General features: G+C 32.5%; 1 protein-coding gene and 1 pseudogene across 3 annotated transcripts; both read right to left on the bottom strand.

The window, feature by feature from the left end:
* Positions 1 to 31: 31 nt before the first annotated feature.
* On the bottom strand, positions 32 to 14,122 carry LOC114727968 (glycerol-3-phosphate 2-O-acyltransferase 6-like). Of its 3 annotated transcripts, XR_003738624.1 has the most exons (4): positions 3,352 to 4,003; positions 1,254 to 2,183; positions 688 to 1,003; positions 32 to 397 (listed from the first exon to the last, which is right to left on the bottom strand). XR_003738624.1 is itself a non-coding variant. In XM_028914760.1 (3 exons), the coding sequence occupies exons 2-3, from the start codon at positions 3,574 to 3,576 to the stop codon at positions 1,281 to 1,283; spliced, it is 1,128 nt and encodes a 375-aa protein (XP_028770593.1). In that variant the 5' UTR covers positions 3,577 to 3,791; positions 14,116 to 14,122; the 3' UTR covers positions 1,143 to 1,280. The 3 variants fall into 3 exon arrangements, 2 of the variants coding, with proteins under 2 accessions (XP_028770593.1, XP_028770592.1); XM_028914760.1 differs by lacking the exons at positions 32 to 397; positions 688 to 1,003 and adding an exon at positions 14,116 to 14,122 and having other exon boundaries at positions 1,143 to 2,183; positions 3,352 to 3,791; XM_028914759.1 differs by lacking the exons at positions 32 to 397; positions 688 to 1,003 and having other exon boundaries at positions 1,143 to 2,183.
* A 300-nt stretch (positions 14,123 to 14,422) lies between these two features.
* On the bottom strand, positions 14,423 to 16,898 carry LOC114727939 (glycerol-3-phosphate 2-O-acyltransferase 6-like; annotated as a pseudogene).

Here is a 16,898-nt window from a genome sequence, read left to right as displayed (position 1 = left end):
CGAGCTCAAACTTCCTTGACATGGACAGCAACATCAAGGCAAATGAACCATACGAGATAATGCTCAGTGCCTCTGATTTTGCAGTCACAAGTTCATCATGCAGGACCGAGATCAAACAGATCATATCAAAAATTAGGGCTGCCACAAGACATTGGACTTTATTTGAAGCTCGAATTCTCTTGGCCCGCCAGATGAGGCACCACATAATTAAACCCACCAATAGATAAGCAAGGAGTCGCCAAAACCCCACTTTCCAAATGATCTTTCGTAGGTGGAGCTGAGACCAAAGCAAACCAGGCCATTTATGACTGACACACTTCTCACATATCTCCAAATCCTGGACTGATGATACACAAGATCTCTCATTCTCTGTTCTTTCCCAGCTATCCGAAACAACCTAAAGTTATTAGAAGAAAACAAAAGAAAATTAGTCCAACACTCCACTTATATCTTAATGTTAAATCAGGTTTTCCATAATTTATTTTTGAAAAAAAAAAAGAAACATAGAAAGAAAGGGAAGAGCTCAGATGAGGCGTCAGAAAAGCTTAACAGAGACTCAAAAATCGAGAAAAGATCAAAAGTGTTTAATTCTTGAGGAATTCCAAAAGCAGAGTATAGCAGAGATTGCACTAACAAGATTTCCGCAGCAGGCCAAACAAAAATAAATCATCGAAGAGAGCTACTAACCTTAATCAACGCCCCCCCAACACCTCAAGAGAATCGTATCTCGGAATGTGGGTCTCAGAATTGACGCGGAGAGAAACTGAGAAAGGAGTCGTAAGGGCGTGAACTTGTTGACTCTGATAGCAAAAGGCCGAAAGCACAACCTTGACTTCGTCAATATAATAATCTCTAAAATCACTATTATATTCATTATTCTGGCCCAGAGCATACGAGCAAAGAGAAAATCAGTCAAAGTTTTCGCGACCGCTTGTAACTTCTTAAAAAAACTAATAATTAAAGGCCTTCCCTGTCGTTGCTCACTCCAACTGGACATAATACCCTGTAGAAGATTTCGGGACTGATAAATCCAACATGAAACCAATAGAGAATATACAATTGGTATTAATTCATATCTCAACAACAAAATTAAAGCATAATCATGTAGATTATTATTAATTATTTTATCACAAATATGCCTTGTTGCTACATGTATATCCACACATAGTTATAAACATTTAGAAGCACATTGGGAACCCACTAAATTCATAATACAAAAGAATATATCCAATCCACCACGTAGTTGTACGTACTTCTCTTGTCCCCATCTGCTATCACACTTAATTAATTTCAAGCTTTCCGGTCTTCTTCTCCCCATTCTTCTCCTTCTTTAATGCAATCCTCCCATCTGTTCCAGCTAGCATGCTGTACTTATCTTTCCTCGTCAGATTCGTACACTCAAACCTAAGCGTCCCCGCAAGAACTGTCTGAATGTAATTCGCAACTTCAAAACTGGACTTGCCTCCCTTACATGTGAGCTCAACTGGAAGCTGGTCCAGAAAAGTGATCTCAAATGTAGGAATAGGGTTCATGAACACAAAGTAAGGGTCCAAAATCTTATGCCCACGAACTGTGGTCCCATTAAACACAGTCTGCTTCGTGTTAATAGCCACAGGAACAATCCTCTCGGTTAATTCAGCAAAAAGAGCACTGAACCTTAATAGAAATGGTTCCCTGCAAGTGGTGCCTTCAGGAAAAATCACCAAGTCACCTTCCTGAACCAGTTTTTTAATATTCTCTGCATCTTTCTCTCTTTCTCTTGACAAAGCAACGGTTTTGATTGGCGATGTTATTTCACTGAACTTGCTTATGCTGTAGGTGACACAGCTGACTTTTCTCTTGAGAGCAACTGCAATAACTACAGGATCCACGACGGTACGGTGGTTGCAGACAAAAAGGACACCGCTTTGGCCGGTCTTTGGGGGAGGGGGTGGGGTGCCCTTGACAAGGATTCTGACGCCCAGAAGCTTGGAGTTGTACCAAACGAGTCTTTCTGGTAGTGGGATGTTAAGGTATACCCTTAAGATGGCAAGTATGGTGCCAATAGGGAGCCATAGGAAAGTGACAAGTGCCATAAAGGGGGTTGGCCTCTGAGCAAAACGACCGTCGTGGAAGATAATGGGACTTAAAAGCTTGTCTCTGGGTAGTGGCTCACATTTTGTTCTTGGCACTCTATATCCTTCCTGCATATATAAGAGCAAATTCAAAATACTCACTACATATATAATTGATCCGGGGAGAATACATATACTTGCAACGGGTTATATCAGGTTTCATGAAGGGACAATACATCAGAACCGTTGATTGAAACCTCAGGAAACTTTGAGATGGCAAGTGTCGGTGGAGTATATAGGTACGCAGTAGTAAAAGGCATAAACTCTCTCGGTCCTCAAAAAAGTTTTAAACACTATTGATATATAGTATATAAAAAAAATTTGGGGTTTCAACTAATTCGGGTTGGATTGTGAGTGTTAATGTCTAGTTTAATTAATACATACAACATAAAATTAATTGTGAAAATAAAAACAATTTTTTTTGAATATCTTACTTTTAATAAATGAAAATTCAAAGTAATTTTTTTTCCTTCATGTTTTTAGGCTAACAATCAAAGTATATAGACTAGTCATTAGTGGCTACGAGAGCGCTATAATATTAGGTTAGACATCAAGAATTAATGGCAAGTAGTGCCATGCATTATTGTTGAGAAAAATCAAATTTGTGTTGTCGTTGTCTTTTATCGGTCAGCCGCTGTTTGCCGCTGTGGAATCATATTCTTCAGAACATGGAGGGGCCATTAGAATGTATGGGTGTATTAAATACCCAATCGAGAAGAACCGACAGAAGAAACATTTAAAGAATATTGCGAAAAGATATAATATTTGGTGTACGTGTATAAGGACTTAGCTCTCTCTCATGTAGAGAGGGGAAAAAGGTAGAGGCTATAGATAATGTTAAAAGTCCTATGTCAAGGAAAGTCTTGTAAAAGAGATAAATTTTGGATATGTTTTTCTTTTTAATTTGTGCTGATAATATTGATGCTTCTATTGAGAAGTTAATGTCACAGGGAGAACTACCCATAAAAAGTTGTAGTACGCAAATGGCAGTGGAGTACAAAATATAAATCAACATTAAATAGGGCAATAAGAGAAAAAACGAAACAAATATCTTACATAATATTTTTATAAATATTCATAGAAAAAGATTAAAAAAATCTCTTCTTTATCAAAACAACTGTGGGAGAACAATATTGTCATAACAGGTGAAGAGGTTTATTAGTTAAAGTCATGTCAGGTTTTGAACCAACTTCAAAAGCCATGGTTAACAAAAGGGTATACATAGAAGATTACAAACCTTGCAAATTGACATGAAGTGACAATCAGATTCACTGTCCCCCAGTCCCAAATCTGGCAATTCTTGTCCAAATTCCTTGACAACGGCTTCTTTCTTGTGGTCACCAACCAGCACTCCTGGTTCCTTAACAAACCCTGTCAGTGTCTTCCCATATTTCGTGACTTTCAGCTCTGTACCTATGACCTTATCTGCCTCTAGAAAGGTCTTCGCGAATGGCTCCACCATCAACCTCGGACTGGCCGTCACGACGTACCTCTTCCCGAGAGAACTGAACACCCGCCAAGTCTCCGGGTGGATGTCACCGGCGTAGAACTTGGGCAACACCGACCTCGACACGAGCTCCACGTCTCTGGTCTTGAGTCCGGCGAAGGTGATGAAGATGAGAGTTTTGATTGCCACAGTTTCAGAGACGAACAGGCAGGTTAAATACACAAAGGGGACTGAAACGAGAAGTAGGAGTCCTCGGAGGAAGCTTCCGGCTTCGACAGCGACGAGCATGTAGTAAGGGAAAGCGCTTCGCGACACGAGAAGGGTGCCGTCTAAGTCGGAAACGACGGTTTGGTTTTGCCGTTCATCAGTGCTGCACTTTGAGATGGGTTGGAAACGACGAAAAGCTTCCTTGGCAACCATGGCTGCAGAGAGAGGGAAGGAGAAGACAAAATAAGTAGAGGCTATGGAGGTTGCTGGCCTGGTGGAGACTGTAATGACGAGAGAGACTGGGGGAGGAGGAGGGTTGGAAGAGATTTAAAAGGAGAAGGAAGAGATGGTGACGTTGTTCAATGAATTGTTTAATGTTTGTTTCGCATGCATAGCAAATCAAATAAGTATAATAAAAATCATAGTAATATATATTCTGTGGTCGGAAAGATAACCTTACAATATGTCGTTGAAAACCTAGTTGCCATTTGCTGCGTGGGAATTGATTGCTTGGCCTAAAAACAAAAATACATACGAATTGATGGAAAATGTGGTGGCATAAAAAAAAAAAATACAATTACTTATAGTTTTTCTCAATTTTTAATTTGGTACCTGTATTTTTTTTTTTAATTAAACGCTATAACTTTGCTCCGTGAGCACACTTAGCTTTTGCATAAGAGCTATCGGTATCAATAGAGCAAAGTTAAAGAAACTACCAATACTAACAGAGTGCAATTAGAGTATTTAATTAAGAAGGAAAAAAAAAAGATATGCACCAAATTAAAAGTTAAGGAGGCACCTGCAAATAGTTTTTCCAAAAAAAAAAAAATAAAGATAGAGAATGCAGATTATACTAATGCATTAATTATGAATTTCCTATATATTCATCTTGCTGTATTTATAAGTTACTTTCAACATATTTCACAGAGATCAAGAAAAATCTTAAACTTCATTAACTCTCACTTAAAATTCAATAACTTTTTAACTTTATCTCTATTTAATATATATTATACCTCATGTGAACAAAATCAACATAATAAGAAATAAAGGGCAAAATTGTATATCAATATAAAAAAAAATTTCTTAATGTTCTATAAATAGAACTAAAAAAATCTTTTCTCTTCGGTCCTATATATCTCTGTCATATAGGACTAGAGGAGTATGTTTTGTTGTGACAAGAGTACATTTTGTTATATGAGATTAAAATATATACTACTCTAGTCTTTAATATAAAATTTTGTTTGACTTTTATTTTAGTCTTAAATATAAAATCTCAGCCTATTTTATCTCTCATATTTATTCATTTTTTTCCAAGATACTCCTTCTAATAATAGTAATTCTAACCAATAAACTTGATTAGCAAGAATATTTTAGAAGAGACAATACCTATTTATTACAAATAATTAACTTAACTTGTTTTCTTAATTTACTGAAATTTGTCAACTAGCTCTTATATTTAGGACCGGAAGTAGTAATTAGAATACAATATATATTATTTAAATCCGTTAAACCAGCAGCTTTTAGTGATACATAAATGTTCAAGATTTCCTAGAGGCTGCTGGCGCCCACTATATCCTCTCCACATTTTCTATATATATCACATACATCCGACAAGAACATTTTCTATATATATCACATACATCCAACACGAACATTGTACTTCATTAGTAACTAAATTTTTATATAAATTTTTACTTAAAAGGTATCACTTGATAGCTCCCTATGTTTAATAGTCCGTTCCAAACACGCAAAAGAAGGCGCATGAAAGAGAAGGGTTGTATTAGGCTCCCCCCACCCTTTTTTTTTGTCAACAGTATTAGGCTTTGCGTGGCCAACATCAAATTTGTTGAATTTTTATCACAATGTATCATGTATATTAAAAAAGTTATTTTTTTAAAAATTTGATGAAAAATTGACGTTTTTCTGGCCAACAAGGTGAAAAGTTGACTTTTTTTGTCGACAACTAATTAAAAGCCATAATTTTTCATTTATAATTATGCAGCTCACATTAACCAATACTATATAGGAGTAAAAATGAGAAGATATTTCTTAAAATTATAAAAGATCCAATAATAAATTCCAGAGAAATGTGATATTCCGGGAGGGAGAAGGGAAGTTCCGAAGTTCTCACTTCCCATCTTTGACGACTAAAAGCCATCGGAATTAAAAAGAAATTAAAATATTTTAGTCATTCAATAATTCGGCTCAATTTCGAATACATTAAAAGATCTCTTCAATAAATTAAGGTTGACGACTAGGCAAGGGAAAGTTTGGTATTCTTCTATTTTGAAATAACTGTCTTTTAGTATAAAAGAATTAAGGATGCGATGTTTTTCGCCCCGGATGTTACTGGAAAAAAATTTAATTGTATTTGACTAAAATGTGTTTATTTATCAATTTATTATTATATCATATTTTTGACCTTATAAAACTAAAATGTAATAAGGAAATTAGTGCTCGACCAAATTCTTCAATTAAAAATTATTTAAAATGAAAGCCAACCGAAAAATTGACAATACATGCATGCAAGGCTGGACATTTGAAGAAATACCCTCTGCTACAAATAAGTGGCAGTACACAAACACACACACACACACACACACAATACTCCTTCTAGTCTTTGTCATGAGTTTTAAAAAACTAATTCACAAATAATAAATAATTAGTTAAAATTAATTAAAATTAAAAATAATATGTCATTATAATAAATGAAAAGAAAAGGACTAAAGATGATGTATGAAAAAAATAATAAAAGAAAAATAATTAAAAATAACATTAAAAAATATTAAATGTTAAGAAAAAACTCAAATTAAAACTTACAAAATGGAAGACATCTCTTCTTAAATCTGAAAGTCATAAATAGCACAGAAGTATTAAAAAATATTGCACAATTTCCAAGTATAAATGAAGAATTGAAATTGAATTAAATTGATGCAGTTGGGGGATAGTGGCATTGATTAGAGATCTGAGTTAAACGGCATGTAATTAATGCAAGAGATGTACAGTAAATGGAAGGAACTGAAATTGTTGTGACCAAAAAATAATAAAAGAATCAAAGAAGAGTGACTCATAAGGGATCCGGCGTAGATCATTGGCGTTGGCAGGGTTAATAAATGGAAAGAACTGAAATTGTTGTGGCGCAAAAAAACCAAAAAAAAAACTCCTCTAGTCTTATTTCTAAGGTAAAAAAAAATCATTTTTGATCCTATTTATAGGGTATTAAGAGAAATTTTTTATATAGATGCATAATTTTACTCTTCATTTATCATTGTGTTGACTTTGTTTATATAAGATATAATATATATTAAATAGGGATAAAGTTGAAAAGTTATTGAATTTTAAATAAAAGTTAATGAAATTTAAAGTTTTTCTTAATTTGTGTGAAACATGTTAGAAGTAACTTATAAATATAATCAAAAAATTAAAACAACTTAAGAAATGATCTTAAATATATTAAAACAACTTAAGAAATGATCTTATATGCATAATCATATAACATTTGACCCAAAAAAAAAAATCATAGTGGCATATATCTACTGACTCGGGTTGATGTGAGCGGCCAGGAATCTCGTTCTTTAACGTGCGGTTTCATTCTCAACTTAAAAGAAAATTAATTAGATTCTTCAGCAAAGAATATTGCTACTCTTAAAAAAAATAGAATAAAACTTATATATCGAGTATGTGAATTTTAAGAGGAAAAATATGATGAAGTGTTATTAATCTTGATATCTTATGACAGAAAATGAATCAAAGAAGGAAGAGGCTGTGAAAAGGAGAGAGGGAAGTAATTTTGGGACGAGTGAAAGAGCTGTCCTTAACTTCATGACGGGGGCAGTTGTAGGGAGGCGTCCGAGTAGTTGGAGGTCATATATCTCACAGCACACTTGCCCTTGTTCAATTTGCTTATTTGTTATCGTCAAGGGGCCGGGGCCAAGCCCCCTATAATTGCTTACATTAAAAAAGCTACGGTTTTTGTTATTATTATTACTAATACTATTATTACAACCACACTACAGGACAATTTGATTCAACGCTCCTACCCAACTCAATGAACAATCCACATAGTAATTCATTTAAGGCTCCCACGCTCTTCCTCACCTTTCTTGTGTTTTACTCCCTCTTATCTTTATTATAACCCTCTAACTAATTCACATCTGTCAATAAAAATAATTTAAAATATTAAATTTGTCCTAAACTTCAAATAATTTTTAATATTATCCTTACCGTTAACTATACTAATTCCAACATTGTTATATCAGTTCTCACTCTCTTAGAACCCTTATTAAATATCGGCATATAATGAAAAAATATATATTTAATGCTCATTTCATATATTGTACTCCCTCTGGTTCATAACATAAAAGGTTGGTTAAGTTTTCTCACGTATCAAGAAATAAAAATTTAGTTATTAAGTGTATCGTAAAATGACAAAGTCTTTCTATTTTATCCCCTCCAAAATGATAAAATTGCCTTCAATATTATGTTTTTATTATCTCTCAATTTTCTCCCCTCTCTCTCTTATACTACCTCCGGTCTTAATTATAAGAGCTAGTAGACTAATTTGAAAAGATTAAGGAAAAAAGTTAAGTTAGTTATTTGTAATAAATATATGTTGTCTTTATTAAAATACCCTTGCTAATCAAGTGTATTAGCTAGAACTACTATTATTAAAAGGAGTATATTGGAAAAAATGCATAAATATAAGAGATAAAGTAGATTGAGGTCTTATATTTAACACCAAAATAAAAGTCAAACAAAGTCTTATATTAAGGATAGGAGGTAGTATTTAATAAGAGTGAAAATGAAAAAATTATATTAATTATCTTGACAACATTTTATATTTTAGATCACAATTTTTTTTAATTAATGTCTTATATTATGCACTGGATGTAGTATTATGAGCATAATAAGTAATATTATTTTGGAAAAATCACAAAAAAAAGACAGCCGAAATAGAAAAATTACAAATAGGGATCCATTACAACATTAGTATGGGTTTTGATAACAATTTTTGTGAATGGGTCCTTGTATGCAATTTTTTAATTTTGACAGTCTTTTTTGCGATTTTTCCTATTATTTTTGTATGTACTCCCTCCGGTCCTAATGCTATAGGAAACAAATAATGAACGATGATTAAAAAAATGGTTGAAAATATATGTTGTTTATAAATATGTCACAAAGTACTCCCTCAACCTCTTTGGATAAGAAATAACTATCATTTCTATCTTATTCCTTTTTTTTTTTAACAAGTTTCTTGACCTTATTTATAAAAAAAACCATTTACAAGATATTTTAAAAATTTTTTGTTAGTTTTTTTATTTTGCACCTATTAATTACTAATTTTAGTATTCAATATACTCTTTTGGCTCTATTTATAAGTCACTTCCAATATGTTTCAAGCAAACTAAGAAAAATTTTAAACTTTATTAACTCTCATTTAAAATTCAATAACTTTCCAACTTTATACCTATTTAACATACATTATATTTCATGTAAATAAATTCAATATAATAATAAATGAAGGGTAAAATTATATATACATACAAAAATTTTCTCTTAGTGTCCTATAAATAGGATCAAAAAATATTTTCTCTCTCTGCCTTATAAATTGGACCACAGGAGTAGTTGTTATCTCATTTCTTGAAACACCATTCTCTTTATTTTAATAATTTTCTTATTCTTTTTTATATTCTCTTCCCCCATAAAGAAGGATATTTTTAAGAAAAAACTTATATTTTGTACATATTTATTGTCTTTAATTAATTTTAACTAACTTTTTTTATCTACCTTATTTGATCAAATGTTTCTTATAAATAAAGTTGGAGGGAGTATAATTTTCCCTTTTTTCTAAAATGCCTAATTAATTTTGACCTTTTACCAAATATTTAATGACACTCGTAGGGCCAATTTTTATTCAATGAAGGTTGTGAGAAGAACTTTTTAATATATGAAGTAGATTTGTGTAGTTTTTTTTTTTAATCTAGGATTTAGAGAAAGCTTTCTAAATTCTCTTATATACGGGACTGAAGGGAGTATCTTGTGAATATTGTGCCTTAGATTTTACTACACATGCACATTGAAATATTGATATTGATTGGATGTTATATGATTCATCTTTAATTTAGCTAATTAATATAGTTAAATGTAAGGTTGTCAAACTCGCGAGTTTAAACAAACTCGTGATGATGATATAAACTATAATCGTAAACTCGAATCGTGAATTCGTAAAAGTATACTTTTATTAATAAACTAATATTAAAAGTATATAATCAAATAATTAATATATATAAAAATAAGAACAATTTCATTTAAATATATTTTAAATTTAAATAATTGAAATTATATCCATCAATATTCATAATTTACCATATTCAACAAAGAAATTTCTATAAAATTCATATATAAAGTCACTGAACATAATCAAATCCAAAAATTTATCACGAGGTTAAGAGCGAGTTGACATGATTTTGTAAGCTAAAAACATAAAAACAGTAAACTCGATAAATAAACTCGTAAGTTCAACCGAGTTTACAATTATTACGAGTTTAAGAATGAGTTGACACAATTTTATTAGCTGAAAACATAAAATGGTTAGACTCGGAGAGTCAACTTGCGAGTTTGACAATAGTACTTAGATGGCCTTCTCTTTTTAGTTATTTAAATTGAAAACAATACTACCTCTGGTCCTAATTATAAGAGCTAGTTGACTAATTTGAGGAGATTAAGAAAAGAAGTTAAGTTAGTTATGTGTAATAAATAAGTATTGTCTTTCCTAAAGTATTTTTACTAATCAAGTATATTGGCTAACACTACCATTGTTAGAAGGACTACCTTGGAAAAAAATACATAAATATGAGAGACAAAATAGATTGGGGTCTTATATTTAGGATCAAAATAAAAATCAAACAAAGTTTTATATTAAGGACTGGAGGTGGTATTTAATTTCCTCTCGACAAATATTCGCATGCATGGCGAACAATATATTAACTGAAACAGATGTACATAAGTTAATTATTGGAATTGATGTTGATCTTACAGATGTTAGATCCTTTCATAAAATTAATTATAGCTACTCTTAAGTAAAGTTATATATTTCAAATATTTAAATTGAACAAAAAAATAATTGAGACAAATTTGATGACACTTTATAAAACCAATTCAATTACTCAATCCGAAATGCTTATCCAGTGAGCAAGCAGGGACCAGGCCTTATGAGAAATGTATAATTAATTGGTGAAATTAAATTTGATATGACTAAACAAGTGGTCCTTTAGTTAAGTGCCTAATCTTAAAAGCTACAAAAAAAAAAAACTTAGAGAGCTTTGTTCGAAATAGGATAGCTATTCTTTTTAATGAACCGAACTAGATTGTGACCATTCCATGTGTTCTCTGCATAGAATTAAATTCGAGGAAGTCACATTGTTTGATTATGCATGCACAATGTTATAATTTTCAATATTAGTAATTCACATTTTAAAAGTTGTTCATGTTCTAATAAGTCATTTTCCGCAAAGTCCATAAAGCAATTAATTTATTTTCAATAATATCCACAGTATGGATATTTTTTAGTAACTATGATGTAGAGAATAGTTGAGAGAGATGGCTGAGATTGAGTCATACTTTGTTGCATTTAACTACGAGTATCCATATAAAAATGAGGTTGACTTTAATCACATTAGCAAATTTTAATTAAATTTTAGTTTATACTCCTCTTGTCTTAGTTATAACTCAGTTTTAACATGTTTTATTGATACTAAAAAACCCTTAAATCTTATTAATTCTATTTTAAAATTTAAATATTTTTCAACTTTATTCCTTTTAATACTTTAAGAATAAAACTATTATTGAAAATATTAAAGACACTATTTGCATTTGTTGACGGTGGAAAGTAAATAAATAAAAATGCATTGTGCACATATAAATACCAATAAACAAGAAGTTAAATGCATTGTTCTCTTTGGTAAACTAATTATTTTTAAGATAGGGAACAATCATTTTTATTAAGATAGTGATGTGTGCCGATCGTTTCTCTATAAAGCAAAACTTCAGGCGAATACGGCAGGATATTATTACACCAGGCATGCAAAGGAATAGTGAGTGTCAATAATTTGATAAGGACAAATTCGTACATTTACAGAAAAAATTATATGAAGTGATTTATACATATGACCAACCTTCACACGCTCTTAAGATAAGCTCCATGCAGTTGCCTTTTTCTGTTTGGATAGTCAATCACTTAATTATGTATCCCCTCAAGTGTTTATATCGTACAATGTCCAAATAAAGTTACAAAACTACTAACACGTCTATGATACTTTCATAATATTCGATTAGATCATTACCTCTCATCTTTAGTATAAGAGTTAGTTTTAATTTGACTATAAGATTTCAATCCTTTTTGTTTTTCATTTTTTCCTAAAATATTTCTATTGATTATAAAGGGTTCCCATCAAGATATAATTCTAATCATCTAATGCACATAATTGCAGAGTATAGTTTGGAGACATCAACATATATTAGTGACAAATGACTAATTTAACTAATTTTCTTAATATTTTTAAATTAATAGAGGTAGCATATTTATCTTCATCCTAATTGATTGTATCTGAACACCTAACAAAGAGTATTTAAATCTGCTAACTTGATATCTTCAAATAATATTGAAGCTGCATTAACACATGGCACAACACAATTGCTAATATTTGTTGAGCTGGCTAACGGTCAAACGTTCTTTACAAGCCGTATCAGTTCAGTCAACATAATGAAAGAACAACAATAAATTTTGTCACTTTGCAAATTTCGCTTCCAATTCGCATATCGCCTGGGGTTTTCAGAAGAGGGAAATAAATGTAATCGTCATGCAGATCATTGTTCATATATATCACTTATTGGAGCCACCGCCATATCTTTAACCAATATGAACAATAATACTCCGTCTATCATAAAATAGTAATAAAATCAGGAGCTTTTGTCTCACCAAAGCCACCTGTTGTTTGAACATATTGGCCCAAACTTATTTACCTGATCAATCATGTCAATGCGTTACTTCGAATTCGAATTGTTTCAAAGTTTCGTTTTTTTCGATTACCTCTGATTTCCCCACAGCAAAACCGGGCTAAACAGAGCATCGTTTAGTCTTTGCCTATTTCCTCGCTCGTGTGTGTAGTAAGTAGTTGTATAACTCATGCAGCAAACAAAGCATTCAAAATAGTTTCATTTATAAAAGGTGAACATACACAGACATAGAAACATATACATACATATATATATATATAGAAACAGAAGTGCACATATACATATTATTCAATAAAGCATCCACACATACACGTCGCATTTAATATGACAAATGACATAATAATATAGACTACTGGGAACCAGCAACCCGTACTAATTCATATCGAATTCAACGAGGAATTGTTTAGATTAATGAAGTTGACAAGAACACTAGATAGGTTTCACTTTGTCATGTATTTTTGACAAGATATCTGGGGAAGTGTTCAGCGGGCTTTTTTGAAGAATATGCTTTTGTTTGTTCTACAGCTTCCTCATGAATAGCACAGATCCAACAGGTTTGTTCTGTCAGCATGCCCTAATCCTGCTTCTTGTTGATTAAATGCGCATACGAATGTCAGAGGTACGATTCACTAGGAAGAAAATAATTAAACCTAACTGTTATTTCAAAACACGATCCATTAGAACTAGTTCAATTTACTCCCTCCATTCTTTTTAAGCATGTATTATATGAGCTTAGATCCTTCACATTTTCTTTATGTTTTCTATTATTCTATTTAACCCCTCAACGTGTTCCCTATTTCATTCGGACTAGGACTAGTATTTACACCTCAATTTCCAATCACATGTTTCTTTTCTTCGAGCATACGTATATTTCTGTTGGACCCGTTTGAAGCATTATTATGCAATAAACGAGGGCAACTCTCCAGGTGAGAATCATATTGGAACATTAGTTCATGACATTGTCAGGAATTAGCTCATTCTACTCGATTCAAATCCTGTTGGTCAATCATTTACTCTTCTTATAATTAAAATTCAATTTTTTTTCCCATTCTTAACTTCTCAAATTATTTTCAATTATATTTGTATCTTTATAGATTGGTACTCAAAGCCCTTTGAAATCGTGGGGCGTGTGTTTGTGTGTGTAATGTTCAATGAGCTTAGTTATATACAGAGCTTGGGCCACGTAAGACCTTGTAAGATAAAAGACTTCTTTCTTACCAAATGGATATAAGTTGTAGGGGGAAAACTCGTGCTCTACCAAATGATAAAAGACTTTGAAAATAGATGATCACATGAACTCGTGCTTTGCTTTCATCATTTCTGAGTTCTGACAAGAAGCAACTCACGCAAAATCTTCAGGCCACAACATCATTGCAGGACTGAACCCAATATATTTAAGGGTCTATATATGCTTTCTACTGCATACACACACAGAGGGACGCACACAGTCTTACAGATTTTTTTATTATCGCCCGTCACAATATAATCATTTTGTTTATGATCACTTCCATAAGGTATGTAGTCCTTGAAAATTTTGAAACGCATTAAAAAATTATAATCCAAATGTATCATCAACCTATACTGCTTAGTTATTTCTCTAGTCCAATCTGTCGTAACTACTGTCAAAACTATCAACTAATCAAGCCTTCTTATTCTCCTCCTCCTCCTTCGAAGGAGTCCTACCATCTGTTCCGGCAAGCATAACGTACTTATCTTTCCTCGTAAGATGCATGAACTCAAACCCTAACGTCCCTGCAAGAACTATCGGAATGTAATTCGCAACTTTAAAACTGGACTTCTCTCCCTTACACCGGAGCTCAACTGGAAGCTGGTTAAGAAAAATGATCTCAAATGTAGGCATAGGGTTCATGAACACAAAGTAAGGGTCCAAAATCTTATGGCCTCGAATCGTTGTCCCATGAAAAACAGTCTGCTTCGTGTTCACAGCCACAGGAACGATCCTATCAGTTAATTCTGCAAAAAGAGCACTGAACCTTAACGGAAATGGTTCTCTGCAAGTGGTTCCTTCAGGAAAAGTCACCAAGTCACGTTCCTGAAGTAGTTTTTTTAATAGTTTCCGCATCTCTCTCCCTTTCTCTTGACAAAGCGACGGTTTTGATTGGCGATGTTATTTCACTGAACTTGCTGATGCTGTAGGTGACACAGCTGACTTTTCTCGTGAGAGCAACTGCAACAACTACAGGATCGACGACCGTACGGTGGTTGCAGACAAAAAGGACACCACTTTGGCCGGTATTTGGGGGAGGGGGTGGGGTGGCCTTGACAAGGATTCTGATGCCTAGAATCTTACAGTTGTACCAAACGAGTTTTTCTGGTAATGGGATGTTGAGGCATAGGACGGTCACAAGGGCCATAAGAGGGGTTGGCCTATGAGCAAAACGACCGTCGTGGAAGACAACTTGACTCAAGAGCTTGTCTCTGGGTAGCGGTTCAAACTTTGTTCTTGGCACCACATGTGCCTCCTGCACACCACGAAAACAAGCAATTGAGGGAGAAGACGGCACACAAACAAATATTAGAGGGATAATATTAATTAATAGTACATTACTTATATCAAATTCTTTATATCTATTATATTAAATTTTCTAATCATACTTGCCCATGTGTTTTATTTTTAAAATATTAGCATTTAATTATAACTTGACAATCCTATTCGAAGTACTGCCAGGCACTAAATGTGGGTACCTTTCCTAGTGAGAATTTGAACCTTAGTTTGTCATGTTGCGGAGGACTAACCCCTTCCGCTAGATCCAACCCCTATTGGTATTCCCAATTATTATTATTTTTTAACTTGTCAGTTATGAGATTCTATGCGCGGAGGAAGAAAATTGTTATTTTTATCTAAGAATTTACCTGAGCTCAATATTAGGAAATCACCAAGATTAGCACAAATCAAAACTTAGGCATCTAGCATTTATAGAAATAACAATAGATTACCTGCCAATGAAATCACCATATATCATTGTCATTATCGTATATGTGAACCATAATGTGTTTTTTTAAAAATAAATTTTATATGTGATATTGATATAATAATATTAATTTAAAAGAAAGGATAACAATTAATTTTACTCTCACTTTTTGGATACTTTGTATCATGAGTTTATATCCTTTTACATAGAAATATATTTTCTCAATTTTTTTGCAAAGGCATGCTAACTACTTTCGTGAAATTATAATTAAAAAGAAAAGTTATCAATCACACTGTTACAGGTCAAAACTTTATCTAAATTAAAAGTGAAAGAGATTATGATATTTTAAAAAATGAAGTATAAATATTTCATCAAGTTTAGTAAAAGAGAAAATCAATTTTTTCGCCATTATAGTTTTATTTGATTATAACTCAATTCCTAAGTATTAAATTGATAGAATTCAATTCTTATAATCTTAGCGTCACAAACTTTTTTGTTTTCACGCTGAAAAGCTTATAACAATCTGGAAGAATTTAAAAGAAAAAAGATTTTTTACTTATATAACAATATAACATTTGATTTGAAATAGTTTCCATGGTTTAGTAACAATCTAAAATATCAGTCCTTATATTTTATAAAATAAAATGATATATATATTCTATGAAATTTAGTAATTAGGTTTTAGATAATTAACTAAGTTTCATCGAATGACCTTGTTTAAGATTTTTTTTTTTTTTGGGCTAAAGCATAGGTATCCTCCTATCGGAGGCAATCCTATTTGAGGTACTGTCGGGCACTAAATGTGGACACCTCTTCTAGTGAGGAGTCGAACCTTGGTTCATCACATTGTGAGAGATTAGTCCCTTTCACTAGACTAACCCCGTTGGTAATTTGTTTAAGAATTGAGTTAGAATAGAATCTGAACTAGTAATAAATTGGACCGACTTTTCCCCAATACACACACCTATATATATTGGACCGACTGGAGCAACTAGTGATTACTTCTCGTTTGTCCTTTTTACTTCTTTCTCTGAACATCACAGCAAAACAAATTCCAGAAAATTGGGACCCCGTAATATCGGCTAGAAGTGAATCACGAGGACAAACCTTGTAAATTGACATGAAGGGATAATCAGATTCAGTGTGTCCCACTCCCAAATCTGTCAACTCAGATCCAATTTC

The sequence above is a fragment of the Neltuma alba genome, unplaced genomic scaffold (assembly GCF_004799145.2).
Source record: "Neltuma alba isolate B1F8T4 unplaced genomic scaffold, ASM479914v2 tig00012515_pilon, whole genome shotgun sequence".
Taxonomy (NCBI): domain Eukaryota; kingdom Viridiplantae; phylum Streptophyta; class Magnoliopsida; order Fabales; family Fabaceae; genus Neltuma; species Neltuma alba.
Note: the sequence above shows the minus strand (reverse complement) of the source record. Positions and strands in the feature narration are given on the sequence as shown.

Excerpts from the sequence above, each read along its gene's own strand:
- LOC114727968 (XM_028914759.1), bottom strand. The coding sequence starts at position 3,981 with ATGGTTGCCAAGGAAGCTTTTCGTCGTTTCCAACCCATCTCAAAGTGC. Across the intron at positions 2,184-3,351 it reads ACTTCATGTCAATTTGCAAG|GAAGGATATAGAGTGCCAAG; the intron begins GTTTGTAATCTT and ends TTATATATGCAG.